Source organism: Myiozetetes cayanensis, unplaced genomic scaffold (assembly GCF_022539395.1).
Source record: "Myiozetetes cayanensis isolate MyiCay16 unplaced genomic scaffold, myiCay2020 scf6-25, whole genome shotgun sequence".
NCBI lineage: Eukaryota > Metazoa > Chordata > Aves > Passeriformes > Tyrannidae > Myiozetetes > Myiozetetes cayanensis.
In genome coordinates this window covers 48,004,711-48,026,746 of record NW_026087853.1, presented here as the reverse complement: position 1 = coordinate 48,026,746, position 22,036 = coordinate 48,004,711, and the positions used below count along the sequence as shown (strand labels likewise).

The 22,036-nt window shown below is 40.9% G+C and overlaps 1 protein-coding gene across 1 annotated transcript; it reads right to left on the bottom strand.

Annotated features, from left to right (window-relative positions):
- Positions 1-1,831: 1,831 nt before the first annotated feature.
- Positions 1,832-20,655, bottom strand: SPTY2D1 (SPT2 chromatin protein domain containing 1). The gene is made up of 6 exons (XM_050336231.1): positions 20,515-20,655; positions 11,232-11,346; positions 8,264-9,859; positions 6,857-7,013; positions 6,403-6,480; positions 1,832-5,128 (listed from the first exon to the last, which is right to left on the bottom strand). The coding sequence occupies exons 1-6, from the start codon at positions 20,572-20,574 to the stop codon at positions 5,032-5,034; spliced, it is 2,103 nt and encodes a 700-aa protein (XP_050192188.1). The 5' UTR covers positions 20,575-20,655; the 3' UTR covers positions 1,832-5,031.
- Between the last annotated feature and the right edge of the window lie 1,381 nt (positions 20,656-22,036).

The window sequence follows — 22,036 nt, the reverse complement described above, 5'->3', positions numbered from 1 at the left end:
TGTGATAGGGAGTTGAGGACAGACACACAACAAACATCATATATCCTTAGCTCTATCATCCACGGAAGCCAGTTACCTCTCCTGAGAAAGGGAAGTCAAACACATTGAGAAGGACATGTAAGGCACCCAAACATGCTTTTGCACTCAGTGTGTTCACAGATATGCTCTCACAGTTATTCCAATGCACTACAAAACCTGGATCACTGTACTAAAATGTTTTTTCAAGCCATAATCAGGCCCATTCCTTCAACAAGATAAAAAACCCTACTGAAGCCCTTGATTCTCTTTAAATTGTGGATTGCCATCAACTTTAACATACATAGTATGAGAGATGACATCAGCAGGGGAATGCTGAAAAACTGGGCAGAAGTTGCATCCAGCATACAAAAATTCCATGAATCTGCTCATGCAGGGAAAAGTATACAAGCAAAACCCAGGACTCCCATGAAGAACTGAACAAAAAAACCCAAACAAAACAAGAAAAACAAACAAAAAGCCCCAAAGCAAATTAAGCACCAGGTGGTGTGGAGAAACAAAACTATCAGTTGTGGACAGAGAAGTTAGGACTAAACTGACAACATAAATTTAGGACAGAAGACATTCCTGAAGTAAATTCCACAGCGTACATTAAGCACAATATATCAAAGGCTTTTTGGATTACCAGACTCATAAATGGATGTTCCATATGCATTTCCAGGGGTAAGAAAAGTCTATCTACGGGATGATTCAACTGTAGTTGTGAAACTAAAATGTTATTTCAATTAAATTGCAAGTAAAAGCTCTCCTTAAACAAGGAAGACCTGTCGTTATTTTTTCTAAGCCTAAGTAAAATAATTTTTTTGCTTCCAGAGAAGTAGCTTTACTGGTTGGATTAAGATAGTAACTCAATGTAGAATCACCTTCCACCTGAACAGAACATACTTGCTTTGAAGTAATGGCTGATAACGACTGATTACAGCTATTAAGATGCATTAAAAATCTCAAGGGAATTCCATACAAGGTAATTCCGAAGCAGGTAAGGTTTCATGCCTTCAAAACAAGGACACATTAAATACTGATTTGCAAAATGACTAATTTTTTTTTTTTTAAGCACAGGAGTGTGCAAGTGTTGTTGTTCAAAGGAAAGGCAGGCGGGCTCACTGATGTGCATCCTTTCATCCATTTGGAAGTGGGTCACAGCACCAGCTGATCAGAACAGTCACTGCATTGACTTCCCTTGTCAAAGCAGCCTCCAAGGCAGTTCAGATTCCTTCCACGGGAGTAAGAGAACCCAAGAAGGATGCTGCTTACGAAACTGCAGATAGAAAGATTAAAGGCAATGGGCACACTTGTGTACATGATCATTCTAAAATACACGTAGCTCCAAATACACGTTATGTCACAGCCTAAACAGCAAGAGACACCAGTCACTTTCAGATCTTTTCTGAAGGCTTAAAAGCTTCCATTAATTTTTCATACACTCTTGCTGGCTGCACGAGAATAATTCTAGGTGAACAGAAAGCAATTCTGATAAATCTTCCATAAAGTAAACCAATGAAAAATAGCAGCAAAATGTTTAATGCCTGTAATTTATTGTATACATACTCTGCAAAATTTATATGCATTTGGTGTGTGCAAAAGTATACACTTCTTTGACAGCACCAGAAAGCAGTTAAGCTATGTACCAGTTTTTAACCTGATTTGTCACATTGTGTAAAAAGACATTGTGCACACAATATCCCCAAAGGAAAAAATCATTGGCTAACACTAGAAGCACCCTTATTTACACACTAACACTTTAATATTGCATCACACCCACGCACCAAAATAAATAGAAGTACATTCATCACAATTTAAACACCAGTCTCTCCATATATTTATTTTCTTTGACATGTTTTGGTCTCCAGAAATATGCTATATCTAGAAATATGCATCAGCTACTAGATCATGTTACAAAATGCAAAAAAAAAAAAATAGAAAATTAGTTTTCCTGGACAATATTTTGGGCTTTACACAAAAATAAATCCAGATTTCAATAGAGATCTCATATACTTCTTGAAAGATTTTTATTTTAAAGCACAGCACAGAGTTGCACACTAAGGCTTCCTGTGATATGCAAAACCCTGGCCTCCAAAAGACATTGCTGTAAAGTGAAATACAGCTCAAGTGTAAATACAAGACATTTTCAAAAAGTAGTCATCAGTAGAAAGTGCCCTTCATTTGATTTAGCATTAGCAGTAAAGAAGTAGCTACCTTAATTGTGCAATCAAAGCCAGACCTGGAAGGGTTTTATGAAAAGTATGTCATTTCACACTCTCAAGTTTAAGGATATAGAATCTGAGACAGCAGAAACCAACCAACCTTTTTATATTCCTACATTCATTACTTTTTTTGACACAATTTAGTAAAAAAGGCACATTGTCAAACAGTGAATTAAAAATCTAAAAACCAAACCAGAATTTCCTTAAATACAATTAAATCATTAGCTGAACATCTGATCCCAATAAACCAATAAAAGCATTCTTCCAGTTTTAATTAACCTCAAATTCAGATGCACTTTGGACAAGTACTGAAATACTGTTATTAGATGAATACTATTAATCTGGCAAACAGTAAACATGTTTTTGGATAAAAGGTCAGGAATTAAAAAACAAGTTTAGTTCCTTCCTAGCTGATTTACAAATATGCAACAAACTCAAGCACATTTAAAGCCAAACATTTGTACAAAATATGAAACCCATTAACATCCCATGCCAATTATGAGAAAGTACTTCGATCATAAAATTACAAATGCGTCCTTGAATAATTTTGCATATGAAATAGACAAAATTTAAGTAATGATCACTGCGTGAAGAGACAGTTATACAGTGTCTTAGGGAGGCTAGCAGAGTACATTCCAGTCACCATCTAAATGACAAAGTGCTTTACAGATCTTGCATGGTTAAATAGTCAGAAAGTGGTGAAATAATCAGTTTTTATTTAGCCTGTATTTGTCTGAAATGCAGATTTCATTCCCAACTGAACCAATTTCAAATTAATATATTTCTTTTGCTTCATAAGAGACTTTTTCCCCAACCAGGCAGGAAGTTGCTCACAGATATAGCTGTCTGGGTTGACAGACACAGTCTTTTCCAGCTGAAAAGAATTAAGAAAAAACCCAGAACTTCATCATGGTCCCAATGTTCATTGTCTTGAATGGGTAATTCTAGAAACCAGGAAATTTCCAATAGGAAATTTTAGATGGTCCCAATGCAGCAGAGAATACAACACACTTCTAGACAGTGAGGTTACACTATCTCGCATGGTCTCAAGTGCACACACTGAGAAACAGTTTTTGTTAGTTAATAAAGTTAAAACTACAGAGGAGCAACAACAGTATCTTCATCTGGGCTCGTATCAGCTAATACTGAATTAGTTTATAGAATCTATACCATTAGCTTACTCGCATCAGTGTTTTACTGAGGCAGTGAAATGTTATGCCATTGACAGAACACATCTTAAACAGGCAAATCTGTTTTTTCTTACATTAAGAGTCAGATGTTTAAACGTGAGCAGCTTCTGAGACTGTCCTTTACAGGCTGCTATCTGAACTGCTTCCTAAAAGCAGCGCTGTTAAGAACAGGCCCAATAGGAAAGGTTCTTTTGTCATTTTTCCACAAGGTAAAGTTTTCCTCCTCCCCCTCCCCCATCCAACACCCAAGGTCCTTTTTCTACTTTTCCAAGTATTTCTAGCATTAAAGGATAATGGCCTGAAGCCGTTGAAGACAAGATACTACCAATGGAGTTCTGGGGCTTGAGGCAAAGCTGAGTAGTGACACTGGTGAGCTTTGAAGGGCAACTTGGAGAAATCAAAGTAGATGCAACACCAGATTTGAGCTTCAGACCCTCAGTCTTGCAGACTTACACTAACCCTGCGCTGATTGTAAACAAATTCAGTTACTGAAACAAACAGTCTTTAAGTGCATAGTTAGAAATAATGTGCAAATACGGGCATTAAGGTAAGTAACTGAACTAACTCTCCTGCTATACATAATACAGGCTTTGGGCTTGATGAAATCAATCACAAGTATTAACATGAAGTTGTTAATATTGAAGAGCTGCAAATGCATTCCAACCAAACTTAATTCTGATGTGCTTCCTAAACAGTTAAGCTAATTAGATAGTGACTGCTTCACATTCTAAATAATTTAACACATCGGATGTTTAATGCAAGAAAAAACATCATTTGTAAAAGTAGCAGAAGCTGTTAAACAATGTGAAAATCTACAGGGCAGGAAAAGAATTCCCAAGCACACGCCTCGAGCCCAAAAGCACAAATTACATACAAACACTAAGAATTCCTGTTTTCAGGGTGTGTGTTTCTCATACTGAATTAGACTGGCATTGGAATTCCAGACACAGCAAAAGCCAACAATCTTTTGGCCATACACATAACTGCACAGTTTGCAAATGACATGCACTTTTCTATTTAGAAATAAAGAGGTTCAAATGATTTTAATGGGTCCTCAAATCAGAAGATATGCAGCACTTATTGCCTTAAACATCTGTGGGCTTTCGCTGAATTTAAACCCAAGCTGCTGCTGTACAGAAGATGACATTTCAATACTTTGAGGCTCATGTTGGGAGACCAAGTAGGATATAAAGCAATTTCTCTAATTCTCAAGAAATATCAGGGAACAGGAACACTATTCCTTTCTTTCAAGTGAATGCAAAATTGGTTTACTGGTATGTGGCCCACACAGTTCCATGTCAGTGCATAGCTAGTCAGTATTTCTGCTGGCATTTTGAACTGGTTTAATCAATGGAAACATCTATTAATTTTATTCCATTTAATATGCATTAGTGCATTAATTTCTTCATAAAAAACCAACCCTGGCAAGTATTAAAAATAAATATCTTATTTAGGTCAAACTAAAGCCTTGCTTTTCAGTACTTTAATCCCTTTAAATATTCTTTTGCCCTCTAACAAGCAAATGGAAACTGAAGTAGAGTAAGAGATGTACGGAGGCAGAGGGTAGCAGAAACATGAACAAAGTCAACACCGTAAGCCAGTTAACGTGTCCTCAGCTTCTTGGACTGTCTCTTGCGTTTCAATTCTTCTTCTTCCCGTCTCAATTCCTCGAGGTCTTCCTGAACACCAAGTCTCAAGCTGCCAAATAAGATTAAATCCTTTACACTGCTACTCAAGACACATGAAGTTTTACTTTCAGCCCTCCTTCAAGAAAAGCAATCCTAAAAGTACTGATTCGAACAACAATTTTAGAAGAATACAGCTTTAGAAAAATCAAGATTTTATCACTAGATTAGAATCAAATATTTTGAGGGGAAAAAATATTTAAAACTTCTGTTAAAAAATAAAGATTGTGTAAAAAAAAAAAAAGATACATAAGGTCTTTCTTTTCCCCTCTCGAAAAGCAGCTGCTGAAACACATCCATCAATTCTTGCCAATGTAACATCAAATAAGTCATGGCAGGACTGATGCGCATCAGTTTCTGAGAGCCACCTAAACTTTTTACACTGGCAAGGGAGAGAATGGATTTGTCAAACAGTAGAGAAGTAAAAGATTTTGTTGCAACTTCCTGTCTTGAGGCATCATACACAGGTAGCTACAAGCTCTACTCTCAGTCCATCTGACTCCGGTGAACAGGCCCATGGAAGAGATACTGATAATAGAGCAAGTTCTAACCACCTCCCTGAATTCAGGAAACTGTAGTCAGCCAAATTAAGGACACAAACAAACCCAACAAGGATATATGTGATAAAACTGGCTTGATAAAGGATTTTTTTCAATTCAGCTTAGAACAACTATAATTTATGTGGACTTGCTTGGTTAGAAGTTCCTCCTTTCAAGAGGCACAATGCTTTTAACCAAGCGCTCAGTGAAAAACAGCTGAGCATGGAAAAAGGGTAAAACTGAGCTTAACTAAAGTTTCTTATCTCCACTGCCTTTATGCTGCATGTGTAGTTAAAAGTGAGGAATTCAACTCTGCAAAAACTCACTCTGGGTTTTCAACAAAGAATTTGGTTAACAGCAATATTACTTAAAATTCCAGTTATTTCCCCTAACTCCCTTTAACAGATTACAAATTTGCATGAACTGCAGCTATTCCTCAGGAGCAAGGAGGAATAAGAACACTGACTAACTTAACAAAGAGGCAAGTTTCTAATGCTCAAGGCACCTTCTGAATAACAATATAAAAATTTCAGTAGAACAAAAGAATTTGGTGTCTCTGTGGATTCCAAAAACTATAAAAAACTCCTATAACTTTCACAAATCTTATCTCACAAGCCATTAAAAAAAAAATCAGTTTATAACATTAGAGTTGCACAGGCCCAGAGGCCAAAACAAATGGTCAAAGCCAATACAAAAATATTGAGCAATAAACTTCCCAATTCCTATCCAAGTTTAAATCCATGCATACCTCCTAGCTTCTTCTTTCTGTTGCTCTCTCCAGCTGCTCTCCATATAACGTAAGGCATAGTCGCTTTCATCTTTGTACCTGGAAATTAAATATTAGTTTTCAGAACACCAAAGAACACAACAATGTATAGTTAATGAATTCACATCCCTTCTTAGAAAGAACCACCACTTGCCCACAGATTTTAAGGTTTTGAAAGAATGAAAGAATTTACAAGCCCTGAAAATGTCCTAGTCAAATTTTATTTCCCCCTAGAAGAGGGGGCAGGAAGTGTGAAAATTCAAGGTATTTTCTGCATTCAAGCAGCAGTAATGCATGTTAAATTTCTGCAATGCAATACAATTTCTGCGTACCTGTACTTCCCCTCTTTCTAAAACACTTTTATTTGTAGAACTACATTAATTTCCATTGTTCTACTGATTGTTCTGCAGTATCTTAGAATGGTAATTTTTCTTACCTTTTCCGGTCATAGCCAAATATTTCCCTAATATGTTTTGATATTTCTTCTTGGGGTTCCCCTTCATCTTCAATGAAGTCATCCATTTCAGAGTCATATTCATCATCATCATCATCTTCTATTTGCCTCTTGTAACTAATTGGTGGCCTTCCAAGACCTAAATGACAGGAGAGCAGAAAAAAATCATTAATAACAAACATTACATTAATTTAACTACTTCTCCTTGCTATACCTTGGGCACAGCCATTTTACAGCTTTGGGCTTCAAGGTAGAAAACTTCTGCCTCAAGTTAACTACCAATTCTCAGAAACTCAGTAAAAGGAAATACTTCCTCTAAGTTGTGCTAGAGAAGATTACATATCAGTATCACCAAGAGCATCCTGAGGAAACCACCCAGCAGATGTCTTCTTTGTTCAGGGTTTTCTAGGCAGGTATTCACTATACTCCACTCTGCTTGTTCCTGACCAGAAATAAGGTTTTAGAACTGCTTGTTACTGATAAGGTGAACTTGCCAAAACACTGAAATGTAAAACCACAAAAAGCCTGTGACTGATTTTTCATGTATCCCTTCAAACATCTGTTATTTATGACACTGTGAAGTTTTATAGACTAAGCATTATTAAGTGATGCTGGAAGTGAATCCTTCAGTTCTTTCCCTTCCAATAGCATTCATATACCAACATCCATCACAGGTTGTTTAGTTTTCTTTCATGTAATACTTCACACCACCTGTATCTCAAGAGTTATGAGCATAGGCAAGTAGAAAAAAAAACACATTCTACTGTTAAAAGCAACCTTTAAAAGGCAAATATGATATTTTGTCCAAATCTCCCTAACTGCATCTATAGTCAAAAGCCTCTTAGTGACCTCAACTCAGACATGCATAAAACATACAAAACAAATAACTAAGTGAATGTCCTTATTTTGGCTGGGATGGAGTTCATTTTCTGCCTTGGTAGCAGTACAGTGCTTTGTTTTGAATATGAGAGATGCTGATAGCACACTGACGATTTAGCAGCTGCTAAATAGTGCTTTTTCTCAGTGAAGGACTTTTCAGTTCCCCATGCTCTGCCAGTGAGCAGGTGCACAAGAAGCTGGGAGGGAACACAGCCAGGACAGCTGACCTGAACCAACCAAAGGGATACTCCACACCACGGAACACCATTTGTACCATGCATCACATGTTTCTCTTAGGTTTTACTCCCCCTTTCATTACAATTATTACTGTTGTCAATATTATTACATTTAATTTTATTTCAGTTATTAAAGTTGTTCTTATACAAGTGTTACTCTTTTTTCCAATCTTCCCTCCCCTGGGGGACAGGGAGAGTGAGTAGCTGCATGGTACTTAGATGCTACCTGGGGTTAAACCACAGCAGTGAAAAAATCTGCTCTACAAATGTATACCTTGTGGATGAAGCACAGGCCTATGCCCTTGGAAAGGTCTCATTCCATTCATCTGTCCGTTGCTAGGTCTCGTGACTAGGTTTTTAGAAGAAATGGTCTCTGATACGACAGTACACTTCGGTTTTACAGTTGCACCTGGGCCACTGCCCGGTCGCCCAGGTCCTGCGCTTGTGCTAATGCCTGGCCTTCCTGGTCCTGCTCCCAGGCTGCTGCCTGGTCGCTTGGTTCCTGCGCTTGGGCTGATTCCTGGCCTTCCCGGTCCTGTTCCCAAGCTGCTGCCCGGTCGCCCAGGTCCCACATTTGTGCTGCTGCCTGGCCTTCCTGGTCCAGTGCCCAAGCTGCCGCCTGGTCGCTTAAGTCCCACGCCTGAGCTGCTGCCTGGTCGCCCAGGTCCTGTGCTGGAGCTGCCCGTCGGCCTTCCAGGCCCCACGCCTGAGCCACCTTCCAGTCGCCCAGATCCTGTGCTTGAGCTGCTGCCTGGCCTTCCAGGTCCTGTGGCTGAGCCGCTGCCCAGTCGCCCAGGTCCCGAGCTTAAACCACCTCCTGGCCTTCCAGGTCCCGTGCCAGAATTGCTGCTTGATCGCCCAGGTCCTGCACCTGAACCACCTCCAGGATGTCCGGGTCCTCCTTTTCCTAAGCTGCTGCCTGATCGCTTTGCATTGGAGTTGATTCCATGCTGAAGGGCAGCAGCATTTCCTGGTTTTGCATGGGCAGGCTTTTTCAGGCTGGATTCTTTAGCAGATGGCAGCCTTTGAGCCCCGTTGGCCATGGGTTTTGAGGGCGGCACATGAGAACTTGAGCCAGACTTCCTAATACCATTGACAGGTAATTTACTATGACTGCTAACAGTAGAGCTTTTTAAGGAGCCATTTTGTGAGGTTTTTTCCATTTGATCAAGTCTGGAGGAAGATGATGACCGTGAGTGTTTTTCAGTCAATGCTGGTGCTTTGGATTTCTTATCAATACCACCCATAGAAAGCGGCACACTGTTTTTTGATGTGGAATGTTTATCTACTGAGCTTTTATTAAGTTTTGCATTTACAGATGCTTTTTGAGAAGACACTTTTTTTGTGGAGCTGGATATCCCTGTAGTTTTAGTCTCCTTCTCACTTTTCTTAAGCATTTCTACTCTTTTGTTTTTGCGTCCCAAATACTCCCTCTCTCTCAATTCTTCTGCTGTTCTGGGTCTCTCTTCTACCTTTTTCACTGGTTTTATTTCCACTGGTTCATATTGTTTCTTTTCAGCAAGCCTCAAGAGCTCTGCAAAGTTCAGAGGTGCTGGTGCACTTTTTGGAGGTGCCTTTGGTTTCACTGCAACTTTGGATGGTTTCTCCTCATATTCTTCTTGCTCATGTTCAGATTCAGTCTGACTGTATTCGAGTTGCTCAGTTTCATCTTCTGTTGCATACTCAGCCTCTGGGGCCTGGGCAACATTCTCACTAGTCCTCCTCTTTTTAGGCTTCTCTTCAACAGGAATGCCATTATAGCCATAAAAATTATCCTTTGTTCGTGAGGCCATAGCTCTTGCCTTTCTGTCATGTTTCAGTTCAATGCGCCTTGCCAAGAGTTGCTCTTTCTTTCTTCTTTCTTCCAGCGCTGTATGAAAACCAGGAAAAAGTTAGGCAAAAGCACTACTTTTTATTTCAATTTCTTCCAAACTGATAAACCATTTAGGACAGTAATTTAAGGATATCTGGCTCACAGGTATCCAAAATAGAACAGAAAATGACCAGAGGTCTGCCAACAGGGCAGGCTAACCCTCCTGTATAAGCTACTCCAGCAAAGGCAAGCAGTTAAAACAAATGCTGTTATGGCAAAACCCACTAAGGCCATTCAAGGGATGCAGCTCTCCAGAGTGCCATGAAAACTACAGAGAAGCACTGTGTGAGAAGGTGCAGGAGGAGTTATGGGATGTCTGATTAGTAGAGGGAGTTCTGAGACTGAGCAAGAGAATTTTGAGACTGTACAGAATCTACTATCAGACGTTGAAGGGAAGATGAGAAAGAGGAGGGAATAAATGAGTATTGGGGGAATAAGAATAGGGAAATAGGACAAGAGCATGTGTGGAAGGATGCAGGGGAGATACAGAAGCAGTCAACCACAGATAAGTAAGCATCTGGGCACTACACATGTCTGATAAGAGACTGTCTCTACAGTCTTGACTTATACTCTTACTGAACAGTTTTTAGCTATGTTCTGCATGACTATGCTGTCTTGTGTCTGTGTGTGGTTCACTGACCAAATTCAGGCAGAACTAGCTGGTGAACAGGTAAGAGATCTGAATACCAAATACTAGAGAGACCAAGGGTGTGGGGGTTTCATCAGAAAGGTTCAGGAAAACAAATTCCTAGAAAATGGACTGCGCTACTCATTTTTTGGGTGCTTGTAAAGGTACCATTCCCTGTCTACATTATTCCATTGTCAAGGGTTGTGACTGCACAGCATGAGGGTGCAAGCATTCCTATGTGGAATTCATGCTCAGTCTTGCTTCTGGCTGCACCTGGCAGCAGGAATAAGGAGCAGACTTACGACAGGTCAGGACAGGAAGAATACCCTGGGCCATCCAGTGCATCAGATTTAACAAAACATCAGAAGCAATGCAAAATTAGTTCATTCTATAGACTATTTGAAGGAAATACAACACAGTGGAAAAATTGTGGCTCAATCAAAGCCTCCAATACACAAATTTAAAATTCAGACAGTATTGATACGCTAAGTCAACATACAACAGCAACTCTTTCCATTTTTCACACTTAAGTTACCAAACTTCAAAAAAAAAAAAAAAAAAGTTAGGTTACCAAAAGTCCAGATGGCTTCTTGCTCTTACCTTATCTACTTCTCAGTAGTTCCAAGTAAGACTACTTACTTAGTCCTGTAAGGTGGCAAATCTCAAAAAAACCCCAAAAAACAAACAAACAAACAAACAAATCAATTACAGCCTATTACAGGAAATATTTTTGACTTTTACCTTTTTTTCTTTTTTCTTCTTCTTGCCGCCTGAGAAATGCTTGCACTGCTGCAGACTCTACACCCTTGACTTTTGGAACTTTTTTGGGAGGACCAACGGCCAAACTGTACCTTTTCTGCAAAGGAAAAAGAAATAGGTCAGGAGAGTTAAGAAATGCAAAAACCAAATTTTAAAACTGAGGAGTTGCATAACAGGCGTGTATTTGACTTTAAGCACAGAGATGGTCCAGAATACGCAAACAACAGATTCCCACTGAATCTGAGAGTTGTTGGATACACTTGACTCCTAGATGTACTTTGTTTCAGGCTGACTAAGGAGCAATAGGCCTCAAGTCATTGGGGAAAACTTGCAAGCCAGAAAGTCCCTGGCTCAGGTACAAGGGAGTAGAGGTGTCTTGAAACATATTTTGAAAGGTGGTTTCAAAACCCAGAAGAGCAAGACAACCAAAAGTATAGAACAAGACACCAGCACCAAAATGAAGGCATCTACCTTGTCTATACCGCTGACCAGGAGCAAACTACCTCACCCTACAAATATTACCATCAGGATGGGCCCCAATCTGAGCTCTGCCTGAACTGCAGCTGAACTGCATGGCAGGTGACCCCTCCTGAGCAGGGACGCCTTTCAACGTTAGAGGTTCCTTACCTGGAACTAAGAGACCCTCCCTTACCCAAGGCAGAGAGATCCCTTACCCATGACAGATCCTCAGAAGGTTCAGAGCATGCCCAATTAGTATGAGGAAACATTACTAATCCATTCATTCCATATTATAAACACTGTATGGATAACTTCACTAGACACAAACCATTAACCAAGTCTGAGACTACAGTCAGATCCAGCCACACCTAGGCTACAAAGGGAGTTTAGAAAGCAAAGGAGTCAACTCTGAACCCTGTGATTCAACAGGAGGGTGCTCCTTAGTCTTTGCATCACCAGTCTGAGAATCATTCTAGCTCAATTTGAACTCAATTTTCCTTTGTGTGTTTCTTCCATTGAGTAATTAATAAGATGAACCTTGCACTAAACTCATAGAACCTCATTAAACCACTGTTAAACTTTGTTAAATCCCACTGAACTACCACATTATTATTTTATCGAATAAAATAAAATACATTAATGAATACATTACTGCTGGTCTTTTTAGTGAGGTACTTTCTACTCATCTGCGACAGGGGTTCACTCAGCTTTTGGAATGAAAATCAGAAAACAGGTAGGGAAACAGAAATGAGTGAAATGCACTGGACTAATAAGGAATACAGTGGATGCATTAGTAATGGAATTAAAGTATTTCAGTTCAGCCTTAGTCTTTGACCAAGCAGGAACCAAAAGCAAACTACAGCTCAAGCTGCCAGAGTCAGTTCAATTCCGGACTGCAGGCTTACAGCTCCATTTTCAGATTGCTTGTGGACACTCATTTCAGTTTCAGCTTACCTAATTCAGCAAAAATAAATAAACTGACTCAAAAAATTTAATTATTCCAAAAGTTGGAATAGACTCCACCAGTAGGTTGATGTAAAACCAGCAATACCGATTTTAGTTCCTGCTGCCAGTGACTACTGTACAATAAGGAGTTACTGATCCACATACCAGCTGACCTGAATGGGTGCAGGCCTGCACTCCACTCATCACCCAAGATCAGTGTATGACCTCAGCACGAATTGTGAGAACTCACAGCCCCCACCTGGCACCTGGCAATTACAGCACTTGCATGTGGCGTAATTTGCCTGGTGAAGAGAAGGCTCCAGAGAGATCTTATTGCAGCCTTTCAGTATTGAAAGGGGGTGTATAAGAAATATGGGGACAGACTTTTAGCAGAGCCACTAGTAATAGGACAGGGGGTCATGGTTTAAAACCAAAAGAGGGTAGATTCAAACGAGATACAGGTAAGAAATTGTTTATGAGAGTGGTAAAACACTGGCACAGGCTGCCCAGAGAGGCTGCAGATGCTTCCCTGGAAACACTGAAGTTCAGGTTGGACAGAGGTCCTTGCTCATTGCAGGACTGTTGGACTAGATTACCTTTAGCAGATCCTATTCTATGATTTTGTATCATATCTTGAAGTGAAGCAGCATGTTTTCATATAACATCCTTTTCCTTGGCAGAGGAAATGATAAATTGTGCCATTTACTGCCAAGGACATCCTGCAAAAGCTCTTAATGTTGGTCATTCACACCATGGACAGGATTTGCAAAGCTTGGCATGCCTAGATGTCTGTCTAGTGCTGTTCAACTTTGGATTCCTGCAACTGAACAAAGTTATTTATGTTACCCCCTTTTTTGCTTCTCCTGTTAAATCCAATAAATTTCAATCAGTATCTCAAGAGACCAAATGCCTTTCTTACTGGGATTTATGATAACAAACACTTGCCCTAATGTGCTATGCCTGTCCAAACATTGCCTTTCACAAATGTACCAGACTCTGCTTAAAATGGAAAAAAACCCCAAAGACTTTTCTGAACTTCTTACCACAGACTACAGATGAAAAAACAAAGCAATAAGACAGAGACAGTTGCAAAGATAAATACAACAGAAACCAGCTAAACCCAGAAGCAGATGGAAAGCAAAGTGCATTTAGGAACAAAAGAAACCTAAACCCAAAACTGAGGTTTGGAAGGGTTTTTTTATTCCAGTCGTAAGACAACAGACTAAAATCTAAACCAAGATCTCCCACATGAGACATTAGGATCCTCACCAAAAGAAAGAGCTGTAAAAAACCAGTATCACTACAGAGCCACACAAGTCAGCATTTCCACATATTTATGCATATGATCATCCTATCCTCATATAGCCTTACAGAACTTAATTAAAATGATTAAATTAAAATATCTGGTAAAGAAACATAGAAATCTTTTAGAAGTAATAATCAGGCTAGTGGCATAACTCCCTAAAAATTCCAATATCACCCAACTGAAGCCTTCATTCAAATTTCTGATTAATTGATCTGCAGCATATTAATAGATGCTTGGATTACTTTCATTACTAACATGCAAATCCATACATTACCTTGAATATACATGCACTAAGAAGCAAGGTTTGGAGGCTCACACCCAAACTGCAGCCAAAATTGGCTCCAAGAAAGGCAGCTACAATACCAGCTACTTCTAATAGCCTCGAGCAACTTCTGAAATCACTAGAACAGAATTACAAAGATGCACCATCCACACACATTGCAGCAGCAAAACCTGCTGTGTTGCCTCCTCACACTGAAGACCTGCTACAGTCACGCTCATTTACTGAGCTTCACCTCTGTGCAAGGAAGTTTGCCACAACCTGAGAACTGATTTTGTTGTTTGCACCAAAGCGTTCCAAGATGTGACTGTTTGGGAAACCTGAACTGTGATGCAGTACTGCCTCTCAGCTTTGGCTCAGATGTGGCCCATGACTCAGTGTCCCCAGCTCATCTGGCTTACTCCATCTGAGTTGGAAGAGGTAGAGAAATCCACGCATTATTAGTCAAAATCCTTTCAGAAAAAGGTGGAAGCAAATTAGAACCTTAGAAACAATTTTCTGTGCTTTGTAGTATACTCATTGTAGTATAATGATATGTAGTATCAAATATAATGATATATAATGCCCATTCATCTTAGTATAACAATTACTAGTATTATAATTTACTAATTTACTATTATAGTATTATATATATTACTAGTATTATAATTTACTATATTAGTATTCTCTTATAAAGCCAAATATGTCATGTTTTGTCATTGGTAACCTCATTTGGTAAAGCTTGGTTTAATTATTCAGTTTCTACAGAGTTTTTAAAAACTGAGAATTTTAAGAGCTGAGGATACAGTTGGACTCAGTCTTAAGGGTTTTTTACAACCTAAATGATTCTGTGATTCTGAAAGAGTTTTACGCCTAAGGAGCACCTTTGAAAACTGCTAAACAGCAGGGACAAATGTAGATTGATCTATTCTGTTAGAAAACCTTATAAAGAATTAAAGTGATGGGGAAGCAGTTTTCAGGCTTTGTTTTGCTGTACTATGACCAACAGTCCTATCCAGGAGCAGGTTTGTAAAGCAGCTTGACAGACAACTGTTTTCTGACTGCCACTAACATGGCACATCATGCAAAATTCAAATTTATCACTAGCATTTCTTGATATTGACTAGCAACTGGCCACACAGCCAAACAATTCATAAATGAATACTCATTTTCTGTACAGTGAATCACTACTATTGTTGACACAAGTTTGTTCACCTTCATTTAGGAATAAAATAACCTTCTTAAGTAGTCTTTCTAAAAGCACTGAGCCATGCCCATGTTCCACAAACACTAATAAAGTGTTTGCATGAACATGCACCAGATTCCAGGTAAACCAGAAAAAGTATGCCAAGGCACGTCACTTTATCATCCAAGAAGCAGCTGCACTATTCTGGCTTTTATAACTATTGCTAAGTTGGTTAAATCAACAGAGTAATAGAAATGCCTTTAAGAGAGAGCAGGTCAAGCTGCTCCCAGAACACTGTACTATTCGAGTTGTAAACATGGATTAATTGCTCTGAAGTCACTGACTTCCTTCAAAACACGGCACATGACCCTGATACAGTTGCAGCTACTTCGATGTCAGCATTCAAGTGGCAGATATTGGACTGTAAAACAGAATTTATAAAATAATTGTAAACTTTGTGGCAACCAAATGAAGCCCCGAAAGGCCTAGACCAAATACCAGCCCCAGACAGAAGCAACAGCAGTAGCATTGCCTTTAACAGTGATCAGCATTTACACAGGTAGCAAGATAGGAGCGATCAGTTCTGCCAAACCTGGTTCTCAGGCAGAGCACCTGGGCAAATAATTATTGCTGTGGGCTTGCACACACAATGGAAAGACAATTTCATTTGTGCTATTCAGTATGGGCAACTTGCAGAGGTTCTCACAGGCTGGGGATTTTTTTTTTTTTGTTTGCTTCCTTTTCACTAGCAAGTTGTGACCCCTGGATCATATTACAAGACTTTTCCTCTTCTTCCTTGCCATTCACCAAGACGTGTAGATTTCCCCAAGGGGAAGTTTCAGTTTCTCCCTAAATATTCTGCAGGGTATAACTTTCTGGTAACATCAGCAATTGTTCTTTCACCACATCCATCCTTGTTTGTGTTACTCCTTTCACAATGCCCTAATACCAGTTCTTCAAAATGCTAGTTTCTAAATCGTAAGTGGCCATTGGTGTTAACAGCCCAGGGGCCTCTGCTATCATCCTGGACTGGTATTTCCAAGGCCTCTACTACAGTCTCACCACTGGGTTCCCAGCAGCTCCTTCTGCAGTCAGACTGTCTTAGAACATGTGCACACAACAATTTCTCAACTACTGCTTTCAATATCTAGCAATGACAAACAAACTAAATGGTAGATAATGAGCATGCTTAAATTTGTTTCCCTTCATCTTCCAACAATCCCTACCAAGAGGAAGGCTTTTCTGATAAGAGTATTTCAACTATCAGCTCACACTGCTCTCCTCTACCAAACCTAGTTTAACAGGGTCGCAACATTTTATTCCTAAGCAAGCAAAAATAATTTCTTAAGACTTCTGAAAGTGCTGCCACAACATCCAAGCTGAACCATTAGCTGGAAAACAGGCAGAAATTTCTTCTATTAAATGTTGCTTCACAAGGAAAAAAATTAAACAGATACTTTAGGCTTTCCTTTCTGTAGTTGGTATGTTGGTCCCCACTTTCACCTGCTTTTGCAAAAAAACAAAAAACCAAACAAACAAAAAAAATCAGGAATAGAAAAAGCTGAAAAGTTTTACACATTCTAGTCAGCATTTGCAAGCACTTAAACTGTGACAGTCTGGAACTTAACTATCAGGTCAGTCAAGTTGAGAGTAAAATCCCTCCTCAGCCCTGCCATCATTTCACACTGCGTATCTTGCCGTTCACATGTGGAAGCTGATATAATCCAAAGCATTTCAGGCCCTGTTTTGAGGCAAGTTTTAGGCACATAATAAACACACACACATCGATCAATAGGAGTCTGATCCTACAACAGCCTGTACTTCACAGCCATTCCCCACTATTTCTCTTGCAGGGCTTCTCTTGCCTATGGGCAAGCGTTCAATAGTACATAGATTAGAATTTGATGGTCGGGCTCTCTAGCCCAAGGTTCTCTGAACAAATTCTGGGATTCTGCTAGTGTTTCACTTCACAAATACTTTGTTTCTCACAGCCACCTGTATCTGTCAGCTTCACTGGGGGCTTTTTTAAGACACTAGGTATCAGTCTGATTTACAGTGAGAGCTCAGCAAGTGCTGACGTGGATGACAAGCCGTTTCAGTTTTGGGTCACCTCTTCGCGGTTAAAATAACATTCTGTATCAGATTTGATGTATCAGTTCTGCACACCAAAGATTTGTCCTCGGTTAAAAGGAATTGAGAACAATTTGACATAATTCCTAATAAATTATTAATGACAAACACAAGGTGAAATAAAAGGTTCCAACCGTGCTCAGGTTTAGGGTTTTTTGTGTTTGTTTTTGTTTGGTTTTTTTTTTGTTTTGTTTTTAAACTGCAATAAAATTTTGTATTTTAAAGAATTAGTATGATAAAAATATCTGGAAGTGCTTCATCACATCCACAATGCAATGTAAAATTCGTGGCATAACAGTATATCAATTTCACCAAAAAGAACGACAAAGTATTCAAATCTTACCAAAACCAACATTAAATCTCATAGCTTTTATCATGTCTAGTCAAAGCAAGATCATGCTGAAAATCTAATGAACTGCTAATATGAACCTATGTAACGTGACACACACAACAGCAAAGCCCCTATGGAATATTAGGTGATAAAAACTGGGACTCTTCTCAGCAACTGCTATGAAGATTATTAGCAATACATCATTAATAGCTTAGACACTAGTTCATATATGTACTGTTTTATTTAGAAACAAAACCTGATGCAACGAATAGGGCACTAAAAGGCTGATTTCAGCAATGTTCCTTTTGAATCTGGATTTCCATAGGAAGATGAACAAGCAGATTTGTTTTTACAGGGACATGATGTAATATCTGCTTTATCGAGGTCCCCCTTTTACAATACAAGACCATGTTGTTTCTTAGAGTTTTATACAGTTTCCACTTCAAACTACACACTATTTGTATAGTGCATATATATACACTTTTAATATTCATTACTTGTGCATGTCACTACTTTTCATTACAGTGGACATGGAATATTTAATTCAGTGCACTGTAAAGTTTATAATAAACTTCTCAGAGGGAAATTCAGAGGGAAATTCAGAGGATATGCTCATTAATGCAGGAACTAACATTTCTGGAAACCTGGTAATAGTAAATTTTGTAATTAGTCTATAAGGTGCTAACAAAAATATTTAAAATTACTTATATTCTTCTTATAAAAATACATTTAATATACTAGCTTTAATGTAGTGGAGTTACTTGGATGTCCAAAGATTGTAAAACCTCCACAGGCTCTCTTTTAAAGCTGTGGATCACCTCAAGCAGTACCAAGTGCAGCTCTGCTTTTGCTCAGAGGCTAGGGCCAACTTCAGAGTTAAAACCTGTACCACTAACATGCTAAACAAAACTGCTTCAGCTATGGATTCAACTGCACTCTCACTCCATGAGTTAATTAGGAATTAGCAAATCCTAATGCTGCCTCTTCTAAGAAGAGTAACTAAACCCTCATCCAGTGCACAACAAGTAGGATTGCGTCCCTCCACCACCACATCCACAATGGAGAACGTGGCAGATACTTTATCCATTCATCAGCATGGGTTATAAGTATCGTGGCAAAAAAATAGTGGCACAGGACATTCAAGCTGCATGAGAAAATTAAGAATGCAATGAGAAGCTTTAAACATCTAAAGTAAGAATCACAGTAACCCAGTGACAATTTAGTGGAACAGCTTGTTTTAAGACTAATAAAACTGGCATTGAAATATCTTAAAGTATTTCTATATTTGATATTTTAACATTTATGTTACAAAACAGATGTCTAAGTAGAGTCAGAGACAAATTAAATGTGCCCAAATTTTAAAATGTGTAAGATTTTAAACCCACGATGGAATCTGATTAACTACACATATCTACCATATGGTTGGTACTGGCCACAATATTAGCAAGCATTACTGAAGTTTTACTAGTGATACAGATTGACTGAGATACTCTGAATTCTACAGTGTCTCCATTTTGGTCGTGTCAGAATAAAGTGTATTTTTTTTTCTGCTTTTCCCCGCTGTTTGTGCTAAAAACAACTACCCCTCTCATTTACACTGGTTTAAGTGAGCTAATCATAGAAACACGGAACTCTGGCACTCTGTTAAAGAACAAACAGAAAAAGTGTTTCCCTAGCTGGTGGCTACCAAAGAGAAAATATTTTTTATCCAAATAAGCACGCATGACTTATAATTTGGGTCCTGCTAGAGGAATGAAACCCAGGATATTAATATATGAAAAGGACACAGGCCCTTCCTACTGCCAGATTTTGTCCAGCCAAGTAAGTGGGTTATTTCACATGGAATCCACATATTACTGATATTTTGAACTAGAACGCAAACTGCTGAAGTACAGACCTCAGAGTAATATTAGGAATGTACCAAATGCCCTCTGCCAATCACCCCCCACAGCGTTGTTACAGGTTATTCCTCTGCGATGAATAGAATTATAGAATCAACCGGCTCGGAAAAGACCTCCGAGATCATCAAGTCCAACCCTTGATCCAACACCGCCTTGGTCACCAGACCATGGCCCTAAGTGGCACATCCAGTCTCATCTTAAAACCCTCCATGCTCCCTGGCCAGCCCATTCCAATGCCTGATTACTCTCCCGTAAAAAATTTCTTCCTAAAGAAAGACACCGCACAACGCAGCACATCCAAACGAAACTTATCACTTTGTCTCCGACCCGCACTTGAGACGTGGCAGACTTCTGCTTCCAGAGCAAACAAAAGGACTTGTCCGACTTTTTAGCCACAGCCTTCCCCCGCAGCAGCGCTTCGCTCCCGGGATCTCGGCACTTCCAGAGCCCAGCAGGCGCCAGCCCCGGCCGCCCCCTCCGAGCCCGGCGGCGCCGGGACCTGTTGGCAGAAGGGGCCCCGCTCGCCCCCTCCCCGCACACGGACTCCTCCAGCCCCACGCGTGAGAGCCCCCGGCCAGCGAGGCCACAGGCCCGGCCGGGCCCGACACCAGCTCTCCCCACGCGGGGGCCGAGGCGGGCAGGGCAGGGGACCCGCATCCCTGCGGGAGCGGGCGGTGCGGGACCCGCCGCCGCCCCCCGGGCTGCGATCGCCCCCGCGCCCCGGCCCCGCGCCGCCCCCGCAGCTCACCGGCACCGCGTTCAGCCCCTGCTGCTCCGAGGCCATCACGAGAATATTGCGGAAATCCATGGCCGGGCCGGACACCCGGGGGGCTGCGGCAGCCGCCCCGCTCCCAGCGCTCGGCACCCCCCGCCCGCCGCCCGCTCGGCCCCGCTCGCTTCCGCCCGCTGCCGCCCGAACCTTTATATAACCTCGCCTGGCGCCGGCGTCACTTCCCCTGTGGCGGAGCCTCGCCACGGGAAACGGGGCTGTGGGGGGAGGAGGAGGGGAACGGGGGCGATGCCTGGCGGGAGCCCCGCAGGATGCCGGGGCCCAGGGATGCGGCGGGGCGGCCTTATGAGCCCACCGGGGCCGGCCCCTCCGTGCCCTGCCCTCCCTGCCCGCCGCCCCCCGCACGCAGCTGCCGCCCATGCGGGGCTGATGATGCCGCGGTCTGTCCCTGCGCACACCCCGGCTTCGCCCGCTGGAACAGCCTCGGAGAGAGGCTGCTTGCACGGGCATGTAGTGACAGAACAAAGGGGAATGGCTTCGAACTGAAAGAGAGCAGGTTTAGATCAGATGTTAGGAAAAAATTCTTTACTGTGAGAGTGGTGAGGCACTGGGTTGCCCAGAGAAGTTGTGGATGCCCCATCCTTGAAGGTGTTCAAGGCCAGCTTGGATAATGTTCTGAGCAACCTGGTCTAGTGAAAAGTGTCCCTGCCTATGTCAGGAGGGTTGGAACTAGCTGATCTTTAAGCCTTTCAGCCCCAACCATTCTATGATTCTATGAATATCATCCCTGACCTTGGCATGGGAATGTATCTACTTTTTTTTAATTATTTTTTTCAATAGCTACTCTTGGTTTTTCAGTGGCAGTCAGGATTGGGGTGTTTTGAAGGAAAAAAAGCCTTTTGGGACAATGGCCAGTGGCTCCGAGTGCACCTGACACTTGCCCACATTCCCAACAGTCAGCTCCAGTTGCCAGCTTGGCCCTGAGAGGACACAGGCCAAGCAGAAATCATGTAACAAAGGAGGAATATGGATTAAGTTTCCTCAGCGATGGCTCTTGGCTTATCAAGGATTGAAAATCTGTGCTTGGCTTCAAGGGGTGTCACAGTTACATCAGCAGTGTGCTCCCAGCTGCAGGAATACTGCCTGATAAACAGGACTCCCAGGAGCAATGCTGACTCTCAAGAGTGGCCAAACAAAACACTCTGTGTGTGTGTATGTATGTTCAAATATTTTTCCAGGTCTCTAAGAAGCTGGAACATTGTGCAAGAACAGCAGCTGACTGAAGACTCTTCGCTTGCACTAGATATGAGCTCTTTTCCTAGATCTGATTAAAATTCCTCTACTCTACACTGCTTGTCTAGAAACTTGGGCACTGAAAGGAAGCTTTTTTCCTTCATTTTATCATTCTTTAACATAAACTCTTTAACATTGCTATTACTTGACCACTCTTCACTTTCAGTGCCTCCAGTTCCTTCCTGCCTTTTCAAATTTTCCTTTGTCTCTTCAGTGCCCTCACTTTTTTTTCCCCCACCATATCTGA